Here is a 16,738-nt window from a genome sequence, read left to right as displayed (position 1 = left end):
TTATGTGCAGCTCTTGGGAAGGAGAAAGTGAAGAGGGAGGCACGGTGTGTGTGTGTGTGTGTGTGTGTGTGTGTGTCACTCCTTGAATTAAGCACGTTCCTCCGTGATTCTGCAGAGGGCAGCAGCTGTGGTCTTGTCTGCGGTGTAAACCTGGTTTCCATGGGGATGAGGGATTCTGTTGGCCACCGTTGCTACGGAAGCTGTCCCATGACTGTCCCACATCTGCTGCAGGACCAGGTGGAAAAAGGTGCACAGAAATAATTTGGGCACTGGTTGGTCCTGGTTTTTGGTCCTGGCTTTTCTTTAGCAACACCTTCTCTGAAAGACAGAGGCAGTCTTTCTAAGGAAAGGAAATCGGATTCTTAAGGGGTAAGTAAAAATCTGCAAACGCTTACCATCCTTGTTGGAAGCCGCCCAGAGTGGCTGGGGAAACCCAGCCAGATGGGCAGTGGTACAAATAATAAATTACTATTATTATTATATTCAAAAAGGGCTGATAGGAGTTGCAGCCACAGTCTGTCCGGCACGTGACGAGGGTCCTCCCTCTTCTCCCCAGCACTTCTTTTCCAGGAAGGAGAAAGTGCAGAGACACTCCCTTAAAGACCCAGCAGGATGGCTAAGGCGATACTCAAGGGCCCCCTGGTCCTCTGGCATTGCAGCTTTGCCAGCAGAGAGAAAAACCTGCCTGAGCTGCTCAAGGAGAACAAGTATTTCCCGTTCCAAGTGCAGCAGCCCAAAGGTGAGGAGCGAAGCCTTAGGAAGGCTTCTTGGGTCTTCTTGATTGTGCTGAGGACGGTTGGAGGACTGCCTGAGACGGGCCACCGTTATGCTTGAAGTCTGCTCTAGCAACCATTGCATACATCGCAGGGAACTATCAAACGGTATCTCCCCCCGCCCCAGCCTCCCCAGTGTTGGGAACTGCAGTGGGAACATAACTGTGCCTGAGGGCTAGTTCATGCATGAAGGAGTTAAGACAACAGAGCCATGTTCCTAGACTCAGCTAGGTCATGCCTCCCCTGTGAGGGAGGAAGTGAAAGTGCTTCTCTTCCTTTCTCACACTCTTCCAGCCATCAAAACAAAATAAAAAAAATCCTTCCCGTAGCACCTTAGAGACCAACTAAGTTTGGTATTGGTATGAGATTTCATGTGCATGCATACTTCTTCAGCTTCATGCATGCACACCAAAGCTCATACCAATAACAAACTTAGCTGGTCTCTTAAAGTGCTGCCGGAAGGAATTTTTCTTATTTAGTTTTGACTATGGCAGACCAACATGGCTACCTATCTCTTCCAGCCATGTCTGAACTTGCAGCAAGTTCAGATTACATGTTTGAAACTATCTTGTGCATTTTGCACCCAAGAGTAATCTGCCTGTGTTACCCCTTGCTGCTGCATGGATCAGTGCTTGAATCAGACCTTTGGATTTAGTAAGGAAAGCCTTTGAACATACTTAACACTGTGTGTCATTGCTACAGGGGTAGAGAGAGGGGACCTGTTTTAAGGTAGACTAAATGGGATATGGAGAAGGGTCTAATAACTCATATTTCACACTATGCTGCTGGTTAACTTAAGAGTGTTTTTAACCCTGCTGGGGGCTGTCTCCCCCTTGAGAGTGTGCAAAGCCCCACATTTTGAATCCAGGCACTCAGCCGATTCTTTGGTTAATTTACCCACACATGGGTCAGATCTATTTTCATCCCACAAACCCAGCCCTATTCCTGTCTCTGACACGGGAGAAGACAGGGAGCTATTCTCCGGAGTTACTCTCATGCAAGATGCATGTCTGGGGTTAGGCAGGGAAACTTAGCTGCTTAAACTTCCGTGTTTCAGAATATCTTCATGATAGCAAGGGGGAGTCTGTGTCTTAGTTTGCTCACCCAAATAAAAAGGTGTCTAAACAGTTCTCCGCTGTCGCATGTTTTGTGTCATTGAAATATGCAACACAATTTCAATTTTATGCGCATCAGGAGCTCTAATTTTGTGTTCTGGGTGCTCCCCAGCTCTGGCCATGGGGACGCTGGGTTCTGTGGCCTGGGCTGAGGGAGGGAGGTTGGGGACTTTCAGTGTAGTGGCCTGTAGCTCAGCTCCGCGGGGCTTAGTCCTGAATTTTGCCCTTTCTGCCTCCCCCCCCCCACAGTGTTTGTGATTGAATATTACAAGGACATGATCTGGAAAGGACTGGTGATTTTCCTGCTTTCTTTGGGGCTCAGCATACTTCACTTCAAATCACCACGGGTAGGCACATGATTCTTTTTTTTTTTTTAATAATATTTATTAAGCATTTTCAAATATAACAGAAAAAGAAAAATCTTATTTTCATTAACATTTTTCCAGGACTCCCCCCCCACCCCCTTTTGTATTCCAATTCTTTCAATTAAATTCAACAAGTTCTTACCCCAAGTTTTAAACTTATTACAATTAACCCAATATTAAGAATGTTTTTCCCTCCCCTAAAATCGACCTCGCTCCCTTCCACGAGTTCCCCACTTTAATATGCAGAACAGATTAAAATTTTAAAAAGATAGAAAAAAGAATAAAGTATAATTTAACACCCTTTGGATTCCAAATTTCCCTCCCTCCTTTCCCGGTTGCGTTCCCCAATGTCCATCAATGCCTGTTGTCATCCTGGAGATCCCACTTCTAGGCCGAAATCCTTCAGAGATCCACTTTGCCGTCTTTTAAATAGTCTTTGCCATCTTTTTAATCATCTTTAGTTTCAAGCGTCCAATCTTGGGAGAAATTCTATCTCAAAAAAGTCCATTTTTTTTTTGTCCGATTCTTATTGTTCATGTTGTTCTTGTTGTTCTCTCTCCTCATTTTTCTCTAGTTTCATTTCCTGCTCTCCTGCAAAAATGTTCCAATTCCAAAAGCTTCTAAATTCTCCTACAGAGGCTTTGTTATTCAGGAACAAAACTTACGTCAAGTCCCTTCCATTCTTCAATAGATAAGTCTATTGTCTCCTTTAGTGTAGAGACCTCTGTAGACAAAATAGTATTCCATTTCTGCAGTTTCCCAGGAGATAAAAAATCCAGTTCAGGTTCCATGGCAACAATACTTGTAATGTCCCACAGCCCCTCTAGGGGAATTATAGTTACTCAGTTTCCTTCCAGATCCACCCAACAGTCAAAGTAACTTCTAATTCCTTATTTTAGACAATTTGTATCTAGTTCATAACCAATGTAACCGGCAAAGTCCTCCTAGCAAAGTTCTCTTTTTATTCTTCAGCTTTGACAGCTCCTTTGACAGCTGTCAAAGCCTCTGTTTCTCCTCTCCCGGCGCTCTCGCGGATCGCTCCCGGTCCCGAGGGCGGTTGCATTTTAGCTCACATCTACTTTTCTCCTCCAGCCCAATCTTATAACTTTCCATCGTGAAATTAATAACTTTATCAAACTTAGGTAGCACTCGATCTTAGTTGTTAAATCCTTTGCTTTAAATCCTCTACAACAGGAGGGAGGCTGACTTCCTTTTTGCTCCTCCCCCGCTCACTCCTAATTTAAAATTTTTTTTTTTTTCCTTTTTTAAGTCCAGTTTCCAATTACTCATGGGTTGTTCTTTTATTCTGAATTTTCAATTGAAGAAGTCAGCGCTCTCCGCCAAATGGCATGCGGCTTCGCTCGGCAGGGGAAGCGGAGGACTCACAGCACCCCCCCCATCACCCGCTCCGTAGCCTTTAAAAAGGCTCCTTCGCGTGGTCGGGGGGGGCGCAAATGGTGCCAGCCGAGTCACCATGCCCATGGGTTTCAGCGCCCATGGTTTTTGAGGGTCCCCGCGTCGCCGGCGCGGTAGAACCCAGCCCCTGCCGAGCCGACTCCCTCCGGAGCTCGGAGGGAGTCCGCCATTCGGCGATGGCGCCAACCCGGAAGTCCTTTTTTTTTTTATACCCCTGCCCGTACGGGCCAGTCTTGACAGATTCTGGGGTTGTGCACCCATCTCACTTAAGAGGCCAGGGGCCAGCGCTGTCCGGAGACACTTCCGGGTCACGTGGCCAGCGTGACATCGCTGCTCTGGCGAGCCAGAGCCGCACACGGAAACGCCGTTTACCTTCCCGCTAGTAAGCGGTCCCTATTTATCTACTTGCACCCGGAGGTGCTTTCGAACTGCTAGGTTGGCAGGCGCTGGGACCGAGCAGCGGGAGCGCACCCCGCCGCAGGGATTCGAACCGCCGACCTTTCGATCGGCAAGTCCTAGGCGCTGAGGCTTTAACCCACAGCGCCACCTGTGTCCCACTGCCACCTGTGTCCCACTATTGAGAACCACTTGCCACTATTGAGAACCAGGTACCAACGAGAAGTATTTGTCTTGCCGCAATTCCCCTGATGTGGGAACACAGATTTCCCCTGAAAGTATTGAGCTAGTCACTTGGCCCACACCACAAAGGGTCTGTGCGACTGCGCTAACTCACATTCCTCCCTCGCTGCTCTATTGACTTTGCCTTCTTTCTGTTGTCTTCCCCTGACACCGCTTTGCAGTTGGGCACCAGCTAATTCCTCCATGAACTACCAGGTACATTCACAGAATCGAAGAAGAATATAAAAGGGAGTTGTCATGTAAGGCAGATCATCATTGCTCCAATAATAATAATAATAATAATAATAATAATTATTATTATTATTATTTATACCCCGCTCATCTGGGTGAGTTTCCCCAGCGACTCTGGGCGGCTTCCAACAGAATATTAAAATACAATAGTCTATTAAGCATTAAAAGCTTCCCTAAACAGGGCTGCCTTCAGATGTCTTCCAAAAGCCTTTTTTTGCGTCTAGGGAACTGATGCAATGAAGTACACAGCCTCAACTGTGCTTCTTTTGTGAAGTTAAGGGTCCGCCTGTGTGTTTGTATGAAATTATTGTGCAAATTACCATAGTATTAGGAAGAGCTTGCTGGATGAGGCCAATGGCCCATCTAGTCCAGAATCCTGTTCTCCCTTCAATGAGGCCAAACTTAGATTCACAAAATGTTTAGGGGTATGCATACCCCTGTGTACCCCCAGAAAAAAGCACAGGCTAGGAGCCATCAAGAACCCCTCTTCTCCATTGAAAGCCACCCCAGTTTGTGGCCATCCCTGCCTCCACAGTTTAACTCTGAAGGACTTATTTTTATTCGCCCTGAATCTTCAGACATTCAGCTTCATCGTTATGTCCACAAATTCTAGTGCTTCTGTATCAACTATATCCATGTCCTGCTTAATTTTATACATCTCGGTCATCATGACCCCTCTGGCTCACCTGACCTGTAAGCTCACGATACAAACAGTACAAAACACTGGGTTGAATTTTTCAACTTCCAAATTCCAAAAATTAGGCGAATTCAAAAGATATTTTGGTAAAATTAATATAATTTGATTTTGCTTGGTAAGTAAACGGTGTGTAAAATTGCATAGAAATAATTTAAAAAGATTGCCAAGCTCTTGCATTTTATTGATTGATTGATTGATTGCATTACATGACATGACATTTTCAGGAGGTAAAATTAACATTCATTGGTTTTCGGAAAGCAGTTGATGTGCTTTTCTATCAGACGTAGACTTACTGAGCTAAAGGTTGTCCATTCACAAAAAATGAATAGCAGATTTCAATTCCTAACACTTGCCACTGAATAAATTTGCAAAAATTAGATTTCACCCCCTAAAATGACCCTCCCTACCCACCTCTATCCTTGCTGGCTTTTCACCTGCATTTTTTGGTGACTTTGTTGAGAGTTTGGGATTTTGTTGAGCAGAGCGGGGTGCCCTGCCCTCCTTACCCTGCTGCTGAACTCTCATGCCTGCCGAACTTGCCTTGAAGCTTCTTCTGCTGGGACTTCCCCTGCCCCCCCCCCAGGAGCAGGCTCCTTTGCTAGCTGGCCCTAAATTTATATGCCTGGCAGTGAGTGGAGTCGGTTGTCTTGGGGGTTCAGTTATGGTCATCAAAGCTGCAGAGAAGTTGGCCTGAGCGTCAGCGGTAGAAAAACAGGCCACGCCCAACCGAGTGCCACTTGGAGCCCATTTTGAGGCCAGTGTGAGGTCCATGGTGGCACGCAACAGGTGCCACATTATGTCTGAAGAATGCCTTCCAACAGAGCGGTTCCTCGTAGCAGTAAAGGCCCACTGCAACCCTACAGAGAAAGGGAGCGTTGCAAAGAGAGTGCAAAGCTTTTTCACAGATAAGGTTGCTCCCATCCACTACTTGTGTTGGTTTCATCAGGAGACGTCCCTGCTCAGTCCTGGGAGAATCGGCCAAGCTGGGCAGGAGATTCTCCAGGGGTTTTTTTTTTGGTGGGGGTGGAGAAAACAGATTGGCTGGACCAATATACCCCAACCTAGTGCCCTCCAGATGTTTCGTACCTCATCAGTCCCATTTGGCTCAGGCCTGACTGGAGTTGCGGTTGAAAACATCTGGACGGCACCAGGCTGGGGGACGCTGGTCCAGGTGAATACCTGGCTCTGAGGAGCAGCTGTAGGGCAGAGATTTTGCCTTCCATTCCCCTGTTTTTGAGATTCCTGGAGGCAACGGGTTGACCCTGATGAGGAGCAGGGTTCTCCAGCTGATGGACCTCTTTCTAAGCTTCATTTTCCCCCTGGCACCCCTAACCTTCTCTGCCTGGACCCTTTGCTCTCCTTTCAGGGCACTCAAGACTTCACAGTTTTCTTTGTCTTTGGCATGTTGACCGGACTCTGGCTGTCCATCAGCAACATCCACAAGCGCCGGCTGATCATCAACCACATCAAGGAGGTCTACCAGTTCTACATCAAAGGAATCCTCTGGCAGGAGGGACCGCTGCATCAGATCTACGTGCGGCTCATAGCCCAGCCCGATGGTACCACCAGCATGGGGGGGGGGGGCATGTAGAAGGCACCCTAGTCACCTCCTCTGCTAAACTCCTCCTCCTCTTCTCCCGTTACGTCCAGGCCTTCCCTCTTGAAATATACTTGGAGTTGAGAGTGGATTTCATGCTCTTTATTCAGCTCATAGTGGCGAGGAGGGATGGAAGTTCCCCCAGAATGTCTGCTTTATATACATTATTTACACAATGGGCCCCACGTGATTGGCTAATTCCAGAATTCTCCTGTAAGCCAATCAGGTTGCGGATTCACTTCCACCTGGAGCTGGATTGGGTGGCTCCTGTGGACCAATCAGACTGCTGCCTTCTGGATCCTATTGTTCTAGGACCAATCGGACTGCTGCATTCTGAATCCTATTGTTCTAGGACCAATCAGACTGCTGCATTTTGTATCCTATACAACTCAGAACATAACACCTCTCCTCAAATCTCTCCCCCCTGCTAAGCTACTTGCTAAATCCCACTCAGTCTTATCCTATTTTTACATTTTAACTAATAACATTTAATAACCATCTGATGGTAATAAAAACTCCAGGGATGCCCAAACTTTTTTCAAAGAGGGCCAGATTTGATGAAGTGAACATGCCTGAGGGCTGACCAAAGCTGGTGAGCTTTTTTTAGGATTGAAGTTGGTGAGCTTTTTTTTACAGTTTTACCCGAAAGTTGGTGAGCTTTTTTTTACAGTTTTACCCTGCAAGCAGCCAGCACATGATTAAAATTGCACGTGGACATTATCAGTAAAAGATTGCTAATAACAAATATTTAAAAGCATTCTTCAAAATTGAAAACTCAACCATAGGTTAAAAAGACACGATTCAGCTTCTACAAGTCTGGCTAGGCTTGCTTTCAGAAAATAAGAGAAATCAGAAAATCAGATTACAGCGAGGGCACCTAGCTAGTGTCAAGAGGCAGGGAGTTCCCAAGGTGAAGGTGCTGCCACACTAAAAGACTTCTTACAAGTGCCGAATGAGAGCGATGTGGAACTTGAAACAGCGCCAGCTCCACAGACTGAAGCGGGGGACACACAGGTTAACTGGTCCCTATCTGCTATGGGGTTTATATACAGTGGTACCTTGGTTCTCAAACTGTATGCGTTCCGGAAGTCTGTTCCAAAACCAAAGCGTTCCAAAACCAAGGCGTGCTTTCCCATAGAAAGTAATGCAAAATGGATTAATCCGTTCCAGACTTTTATAAACAACCCCTAAAACAGCAATTTAACATGAATTTTACTCTCTGTTGAGACCATTGATCCATAAAATGAAATCAATAATCAATGTACCGTACTATGAAATAAATAAGGCAGTATTGTAGATGATAAAAGTTAAAATTATTGTTTTTTCTTACCTGCACTAATTATAGTCATTGTTTGGATGGGGGGCTTTTATCCATTTCTGCGGTCACACAATCAATCAGTCAGTAGCTGAACTGGGTTCCACACAGTCACAAAAACAAATTAACCGAAAAAGCCTCAAAAACAAAAACAAAAAATCAATAGCAAAAGCGTCAAACAATCCGTTCCGGAAGTCCGTTTGACTTCCAAAATGTTCAAAAACCAAGGCACGGCTTGGTGCAGGCGCCCCGGAAACAATAACCAACAGCTGCATTGGATGTTCGGCTTCCGGAAAAAAGTTAGAAAACCAGAACACTTACTTCAGGGTTTTCAGCGTTTGAGAACCAAGGCGTTTGAGAACCAAGGTACCACTGTATTAGGAACACCTAGGACTTGAGCCGGTAGCAAACTGGCCGCAGAATGCGGGACTAGATGGGCCATGGGCCTGATCCAGCTGGCTATTTCTATGTTCTTATGAAAGCTTCACTTAAGTCTTTGCACTGCTGTTTTTGACTGTAACCCCCATCAGCCCCTGAAGGAGGAGGCATGCGCACTGGGCTGCTCCTGGACCCAGGCTCATTGCTCCATGGCTAGACAACGTGCCTTTTACCAGCTGCACCTGGTATGACAGCTATGGCCGCTCCTGTGTGCAGCCAAAGATAACTAGCATGCTTAGGACTAGTTAATGCATGAAGGGGTTAAGACCACAGAGTGCTATTCCCAGACTTCACCTCACGTGGAGGAGGAAGTGAAGTTCTCATTCCACCATGTGAAACTGACCAGGCAACATGTCTGGGCTTGACTGCTTCAAGCCCTGACCACGTGCTCAGAAATAATTTACTGTATTTTGTAAGCCCAAGGCTTATCATAGAATAATAGAATTGGAAGGGGCCCTGAGGGTCATCCAGTCCAACCTGCTCCAATGCAGGGATCTCAGCTAAAGCATCCATGACAGATGGCCATTCAGCCCCTGCTTTAAAACCTTCAAGGTAGGAGAATTCACAACCTGTCAAACAACTCTTACTGCCAGAAAGTTCTTCCTGATGTTTGAAGAAGAGCCTCTGTTCTTCTTGCTGCTGCATGGGATAACACATGAATCTGACCTTTAGAGTTTGTAAGTAAAGCATTTAAACCAGGGGTCAGCAAACTTTTTCAGCAGGGGGCTGGTCCACTGTCCCTCAGACTTTGTGGGAGACTGGACTATATTTTGAAGAAGAAGAAAAAAATTAACAAATTCCTGTGCCCCACAAATAACCCAGAGATGCATTTTAAATAAAAGGACACATTCTACTCATGTAAAAACACGCTGATTCCCGGACTGTCCATGGGCTGGATTGAGAAGGTGATTGGGCCGCATCCGGCCCCTGGGCCTTAGTTTGCCTACCCATAATTTAAATCTACTAACGGTGTAGTCTGTTTATTGAGAGAGGGTGAGTCCTGTAAACGGGATATTTAAAATGTCAAACAGCCTCTATTCCTCATGCTTCACAGCGCTGCAGTGGGGTCTGCTGGGGTCTCTTTCTAAAGTGTGTATAGCCCCACACTTTGGATCTAGGGATCCAGCCAATTCTTTTATCAATTACCCCACACAGGTGATTTACATCAATCTATTTTGCTCCCCACATCCTGGACCAGGAGAGCAATGGCAGACTCCATAGTAACGCTCTGTTTCCTCCTCATTCCAGCCTACGGAAAACGCTACTACAGCCTCATTATCAATGGATACCGCCTGGAGGTGCTCACCCTGGCTGCACTGACGGACCAGTTTGAGGTATGGGGTGGGCCCTTACTGGGCGAGTTATAGGGCTTTGTGTCTTGACCAGATGCATGGCAGATGGAGGACCAAAGGTCCAGCCTCACATACCTGATATCTGATGCATTTATTGGCCTGATATACATGTAGATACTCCACTTCCTCTCCTAATGGTTGGAGCACCTTCCAAAACAATCCGAATGGTAACTGCAGTAAAGAAGTTGGCCCTGCAGATTCCTAAACCTTAATGGTTCTCCATTTCTTGGCCTCTGCCTCTAGGAAAGTGTAAAATATAACTAGCTAAAACCATACTCACACAGCATCCATAGTTCAAAACACAGCGAGTCCTTTCACTGGGCAGACGCCCCCAGGCAAAGTACCAGGGCAAGAACGTTTGACATACCAAAATTTCCCAACTACAGCAGCAAACCCTCAAGACACTCTGAGTCGCTTACCCCCGATCCCAGGGATGGATCTGTTGGTTTCTGCTCTCTTCACTGTGCAGCGAAGTGCTTGTCACGAGACAGGTGTTTACATTCCACAGTCAGTTGCTGTTGGGTTTTCCCACGCGAAGAGGAGACTGGATGTGACGTACACTGGTTTCCTGTTTTTTCACGCTGTTCTCTCCGTGCTTTAGAGGAGAGAGGATGCTTTCTCTGCTCCGGCAGAGGCAAGATGTTTTTCTGTAATCTACCAGCTTTGAAGTGTAAATAAAGTAATATAGAGTATGTGGCACGTACTCCTCATCATTCCGCTGTGCTTGGGACACTGCAAATTCAACAGGATCCAGCCTCTCCCATGTTCTGATCCCCCTGCAATGGGAGAAAAATCTCTACACTGGGGGAAATCCCTACACTGGGTGAAAAATCCAACGCTTTCTCACAAAGCTATGGGGCCACAAAGTTTCTCTAGGTTGTCGTCAACACTCCACTAGTACCTGCTTCTCGACTTCCTTTTCAGTATAATCTAAACCATCACAGGTGCTTCCGTTGTGATTCCTGCATAGCAGGGGGTTGGACTAGATGACCCTTGGGGTCTCTTCCAACTCTACCATTCTGTGATCATAGGGAGAGACATTGCACATGTGCCACCTGGTGGTTGGTTCTCGGGTGCATGTGTGCTTCGGTGTGTGCATGTTGATTTTTCTTTCCTTGTTCTTCAAGGGGGCGCTGCTCCTGTCGGTCTCCTGGGTAGCTCTTTAGGTAGTTGAGGTGTAGGTGGGTCCCAAGAGGCAAAGCACAGCGATAACAGCAAGAACCTTTTTTGAACTACGTAACTGGGAAACAGGGGCAAAGCAGCTGCTTATATACATTCCTGAACGCCTGGGCCACTCCCTCTCCCAACATGATTGGCTGTCTATACTTCCAAGCTGCGAATCATGGCTCAGAGTTCAAGGGCCAATGGCAGAGGCCCAAATCCTGAAATGCTCTGTGATTGGGTATCATGTATTGGTTCAGAATACAGGAGCTCAGAACCCTTAGTCCAGACTCAAGTTCAGGCAAAGAAGAAGAAGAAGAAGAAGAGTTTGGATTTGATATCCCACCTTTCACTCCCTTTAAGGAGTCTCAAAGCGGCTGACATTCTCCTTTCCCTTCCTCTCCCACAAGGTGAGTGGGGCTGAGAGACTTCAGAGAAGTGTGACTGGCCCAAGGTCACCCAGCAGCTGCATGTGGAGGAGCGGAGACGCAAACCCGGTTCCCCAGATTACGAGTCCACCGCTCTTAACCACTACACCACACTGGCCAGGCGGAGAGAGTGACTAGCCCAGTGAGCTTCGTGTTTGAGCGGAGACACAAACCCGGTTCCCCAGATTACGAGACTACCGCTCTTAACCACTACGCCACACTGGCTCCTAACTACCGTATATAACTATATAACAGCTCCTAACTATATAACAGACCGCTAACTATATAACAGTCCAGTGGTACCTCTGGTTGCAGACGGGATCCGTTCTGGAGGTCCGGCCAGATCCTGAGGTTTTTGCAACCTGGGAGACCGCTTCTGCACATGTACATGCGGCGTTAGAGTGCTTCTGCGCATGCATGTGCTGCAAAACCCTGAAAATATACTTCTGGGTTTGACGCTTATGTATCCCAAAGTTTACGTAACCAGAGGTAAACTGTATTTATGATTGCATTCCAAATATAATTAACCCTCTCAGATAAGACCTACTATTTTACTGACCCCCACCCCAATCCTGGGATCTAGCCGTGGAATTCTAAGCACTAATGCCCACCTGCAGCCTCTGGTCACCCATCATAAACATCTCTCTCTCTCTCTCTCTCTCTCTCTCTCTCTCTCTCTCTCTCTCTGTGTGTGTGTGTGTGTGTATAGAAGGGGCAAGCCACATTTCTGAAGGGGGCAGGCTTAGTCCCCTGTGTTAGATTTCAGAATGAGAAAGGGAGGCATGTTTCACATTACCCTTCCCACTGAATCACGGAATCGTAAAATCGTAGAGTCATCTACTCCAACCCCCTGCAATGGTAATATTTTAGTTTTCTGTTACATTGCTTGACTCTATGCTCATTATTTGACTTTCTCCAGGTTGTTTTATTTATGTTTGATTGATTTAATATGCTGTAAACCCCTTTGAGGTTTTTCTTAAAAGTATAAAGCGGTATAGAAATTCAAAAAATAAAAATAAAATAAAATAAAATAAATGGACTGCTATTTTGTCTGAAGTCTACTCCTACTGCTTTTGACGGAGTTCACTTCCCAGCACAGACCTTGTCTTCATTTTCACTTTTGGATCTGACTCACATCTGTATGTAAAAAGGGCCTTTCTGCCAAGTAACCGCAGAGGTCCAGCAGAAGGGGCAATGAGGGTTGGGGAGCTCCCTCTGTTTCCCCTGCAGGCCTCAGGGGGGCCCTGGCTCTCCCCACCTTTGAGAGTTGGAGGGGAGAGAACAGGCTCCACCCTTCCAGGCCTGCTCAACCTGCCTCACCTTGCCTGTGTCTCCCCACAGCTTCTCGATTCCGTGGGGCGCCGCATCGCCCGCAACCTCAACCTCAACTTCTTTGACTATGAGGATGTCTCCACGCGTCACGTCATCAGACACCTTCCGCCGGAGAGGTACGACGACGATGACGACATGGACTACGGGGACAACACGAGTGTGTGAGGGGAGCGGGCAGGGGCGGGTGTGTGCTTGGCTATTAAAGGTGGGCACTCTGTTCTGGGTGATGATTGTGTCCAAAGTGTGTCCTTTGCCAGGGTCTGCCTGGTTCCTTTCTTCTCTGTCCATCAGCAGATGTCTTCTGAGCTGCTTTGTGTCTACGACGGCCCAGGTTCAATCCTGGGGAGATCTCCATGGAATGGGAGAAGGAGGGTGGGTGGCCCAAAGGAACTGGGAGGAATGGTTCCAGCATGACAAAACCCAAAAACCTCTTGGTGCAGGAGTGGTCCAAGAGGAACTCCACCCAAATTCATCCTGAAAGCCTATCTGTTGCCCTGCTCCTAGTGGTTAAGAGTGGTGGACTTGTAATCTGGTGAACCGGGTTCGATTCCCCGCTCCTCCACCTGCAGCTGCTGGGTGACCTTGGGCTAGTCACACTTCTCTGAAGTCTCTCAGCCCCACTCACCTCACAGAGTGTTTTTTTGTGGGGGAGGAAGGGAAAGGAGAATGTGAGCCGCTTTGAGACTCCTTAAGGGGAGTGAAAGGCGGGATATCAAGTCCAAACTTCTTCTTCTTCTTTAAGAGGAGCTTAACCCTGCCCTGTGGAGCAGCCAGTCAAGTCTGACTCTCTGGTAGTTGCTGCTATCCCCGACTTTTGAAATTGAAAAAGAAGAGTTTGGATTTGATATCCCGCTTTATCACTACACGAAGGAGTCTCAAAGCGGCTCACATTCTCCTTTCGCTTCCTCCCCCACAACAAACACTCTGTGAGGTGTGGGGCTGAGAGACTTCAAAGAAGCGTGACTGGCCCAAGGTCACCCAGCAGCTGCATGTGGAGGAGCGGGGAAGCGAACCCGGTTCACCAGATTACGAGTCCACCGCTCTTAACCACTACACCACACTGGCTCTTTATTGTCACTTGTACAACTTGTCTATAGTGAGATTACACGATCACCCCCACTCAGCTCTCTTAGTCTTAATTCCCCTTGTTTACTGACGCACACCCACCAAACCTGAAAGTCAGTTGCCCTGTTGTTATCTTTTCATTCAACAGCCTAACATCCCATGGATAGAAGCTGTTCTTTACCCTGTTGGTGTGACTAATCATGCTTCTATATCTTCTGCTTGAGGGCAGGAGATCAAGAAAGTGCCGGCTAGGGTATGAATCATCCCTGAGAATTTTCCTCACTCTCCTGAGGCAACGTTCTTCCGCTATTTCACCCAGCAGATTCACAGGACAGCCCATAATATCTTGTGCTGTATTCACCACCCTCTGTAGGCACTTCTATAAGCTGATGTCAAACCAGCGTCCCACACCGTGATGCAGTAGCAAAGGACACTTTCTATTATGGACCAGTAGGAGGAGATTGACATCGTACTTCCGCAATACTCTGAGGTGATGGAGTCTCTGTTGGGCTTTCTTAACCACCTGGGTTGTATTGATTTTCCAAGTAAGGTCTTCACTGAGATAAACTCCTAGGAATTCAAAGGAAGAGACTCTCTCCACACAGCCCTCCCCGATGTACAGCGGGGCTAGTTCTCTCTTCCTCCAAAAGTCCTTTGCCCTTTTTGGTCACCTACAGCCCCCAAAACAAGAAGAGAAGCTGGGGGTGCAGCAAATGAATTGATTTTTAAACCAGGCTCTGAGCCAGGGCGGGACACGGGTGGCGATGTGGGTTAAACCACACAGCCTAGGGCTTGCCGATCAGAAGGTCGGCGGTTTGAATCCCTGCGATGGGGTGAGCTCCCGTTGCTCAGTCCCTGCTCCTGCCAACCTAACAGTTCGAAAACACGTCAGAGTGCAAGTAGATAAATAGGTACCACTCCGGCGGGAAGGTAAGCGGCATTTCCGTGTGCTGCTCTGGTTCGCCACAAGCGGCTTAGTCCTGCTGGCCACATGACCCGGAAGCTGTACACCGGCTCCCTCGGCCAGTAAAGAGAGATGAGCGCTGCAACCCCAGAGTCGGTCACGACGGGACCTAATGGTCAGGGGTCCCTTTACCTTTTACTGAGCCAGGGCACTCTGCAATGCTCAGTTCAGCCTTCCCACAACTCGCTGGGGGAAAGCAGGGATCGGTTCCCGCCGCCTTTTCCCACTCCAGAGCATCCTGCTCATTTCACTAACGCGAATGCCAAACTTTCGGGAGCTTGAATTCAAAGCCTCAGTCTGAGCCCAGGTGCGCTTCCTTGCGTGCGGATTTCAGAACCCAATTGCACCCATTTCAGCGGTAAGGATGGTGGGACTTTTCTTGGGCTACAACTCCCATCGTCCTCCCTGAGCGCTGGCCAGGCTGCCGTGGGCTGATGGGAGTTGGAGTCCTGCGCCAACCGGCGTCCCACAGCTGGACCCCAACCCTGCAGCCTCGGGGCGGGGGCGGGGGGGGAGTGTTCTCTCTCCTTGCTCTCCTGTTGCCCCCTTCGCCCACTAGATGGCGCTCCTTGACTTTGACTCGGGGCCTCTGCTGAGCCGCTGGCTGCAGCACTGAGAATTTGGGAGAGTTCCTTGCTGGCTCCCCAGCCGGGCTCCTTCCTCCCTTCCAGCAGAAGGCAGGGAGCAGCCAAGGGCGGGCGGGCAGGGACGGGGGCTGTGCAGAGGCTCCGGGCATAGGGGACTTGCCCTTGGCCTTGGGCGAGGGTGGTGGGGAAGGGGGCTTTAGGAGAGAGGGGCTGGAGGGGCGCAACTTTCTCTTTCTGCGCGTCGTGGGGTGTCCCTTTCAGAGGCGCCTGCTCAGCTCTCCCACTGCGGCCCATTGCAGCACCACTGAATCGCATCTCCTCCCCGCGCGCGCTGCTGCAGCGCCTCCTCCAAGCGCCTCTGCCTTGCCAGCTGCAGTCCCAAGACCGCGCCACTTTGCACAGAGTCTGGAGGAGGAGGAGGAGGAGGAAGGTCCGAAAGGGCCGCCCAGCCCAGCCCAGCCCCCGACACATGTGCGCCATGCTTAAAAATTGTGGGGAACGAGAGCGGGTGGGAGGCAGGATTAAACGAGTTACTGAAGGTTAGGACCCGGAGAGGGGCACGGGAGGGTTTGTTGAAAATGCTAAAATACAGCCTGCGGAGGCTCTGGATGTGCTCAGAGCAGTGGTGGGGCTCTTGAACTTTTCCTCTGCAGCTTAGATACCCTAAACAACACCCCCCCCTCCCCAGTTAATGTTCTCCTTGCACCGGAGCAGGGCATGGGCACACCCACGTGCCATTTCTCCGGCTGGTGGTTTGCGGGAAGCAGGTTTGGGAGCAGCTGCCCAAGGTGGACCCCACTGGAGAGGGTGTTCCGTTACTAGGGAGCCCCTCCCCCTCCCCAAACTCCCCTCAGAGGAGGCACCCAGAGAAAGGTCTCAGATGAAGATAGGAAAGCCGGTTCCTACTGGGAGAGGAGCCCTGAAAGATCCTGGGGACCTGATTCGTACCGGGCTTCTTAGGTCAAAACCAGCACTTGAATTGGGTTTGGCAACCTCCAGACAGCCAGCTCCGCTGTGCCAGGATTGGTGAAATAGGAGCTTATTGCCTTGAGCCTGCCTGTGATTGGGCGGCCACATTGCACACCACTTGCAGTTTCTGAACCAACTTCCAAGGCAGCCCCACAGAAAGCGCATTGCAGGAATCCGACCTCAAGGTTACCAAAGCAAAGGTGGCGGCTGCAGGCAGGTTGTCCCAGTCTAGGCAGCTTAAGCTGCTGGAAGACCCTTTGCCCCACTGTGGACACCTGTGTCCCCAAACGACAG

The 16,738-nt window shown here is 48.6% G+C and overlaps 1 protein-coding gene across 1 annotated transcript; it reads left to right on the top strand.

Moving 5' to 3' along the window:
* Positions 1-184: 184 nt before the first annotated feature.
* On the top strand, positions 185-13,086 carry TMEM249 (transmembrane protein 249). The gene is made up of 6 exons (XM_079984532.1): positions 185-369; positions 557-739; positions 2,138-2,235; positions 6,603-6,795; positions 9,835-9,920; positions 12,869-13,086. The coding sequence occupies exons 2-6, from the start codon at positions 613-615 to the stop codon at positions 13,022-13,024; spliced, it is 660 nt and encodes a 219-aa protein (XP_079840658.1). The 5' UTR covers positions 185-369; positions 557-612; the 3' UTR covers positions 13,025-13,086.
* Positions 13,087-16,738: the final 3,652 nt, after the last annotated feature.

Source organism: Podarcis cretensis (genome assembly GCF_951804945.1).
Source record: "Podarcis cretensis genome assembly, chromosome: 7".
NCBI classification, from domain to species: Eukaryota; Metazoa; Chordata; class Lepidosauria; order Squamata; family Lacertidae; genus Podarcis; species Podarcis cretensis.
The sequence above is the reverse complement of the archived record's forward strand: the minus strand, read 5'-3'. Positions and strand labels throughout refer to the sequence as shown.

What these genes read in the sequence shown, in the direction of transcription:
- TMEM249 (XM_079984532.1), top strand. Translation starts at nt 613, where the DNA reads ATGGCTAAGGCGATACTCAAGGGCCCCCTGGTCCTCTGGCATTGCAGC. An exon ending in TTCACTTCAAATCACCACGG is followed by an intron (nt 2,236 to 6,602) that starts GTAGGCACATGA and finishes CTCTCCTTTCAG; the next exon opens with GGCACTCAAGACTTCACAGT. An exon ending in GCTCATAGCCCAGCCCGATG is followed by an intron (nt 6,796 to 9,834) that starts GTACCACCAGCA and finishes TCCTCATTCCAG; the next exon opens with CCTACGGAAAACGCTACTAC.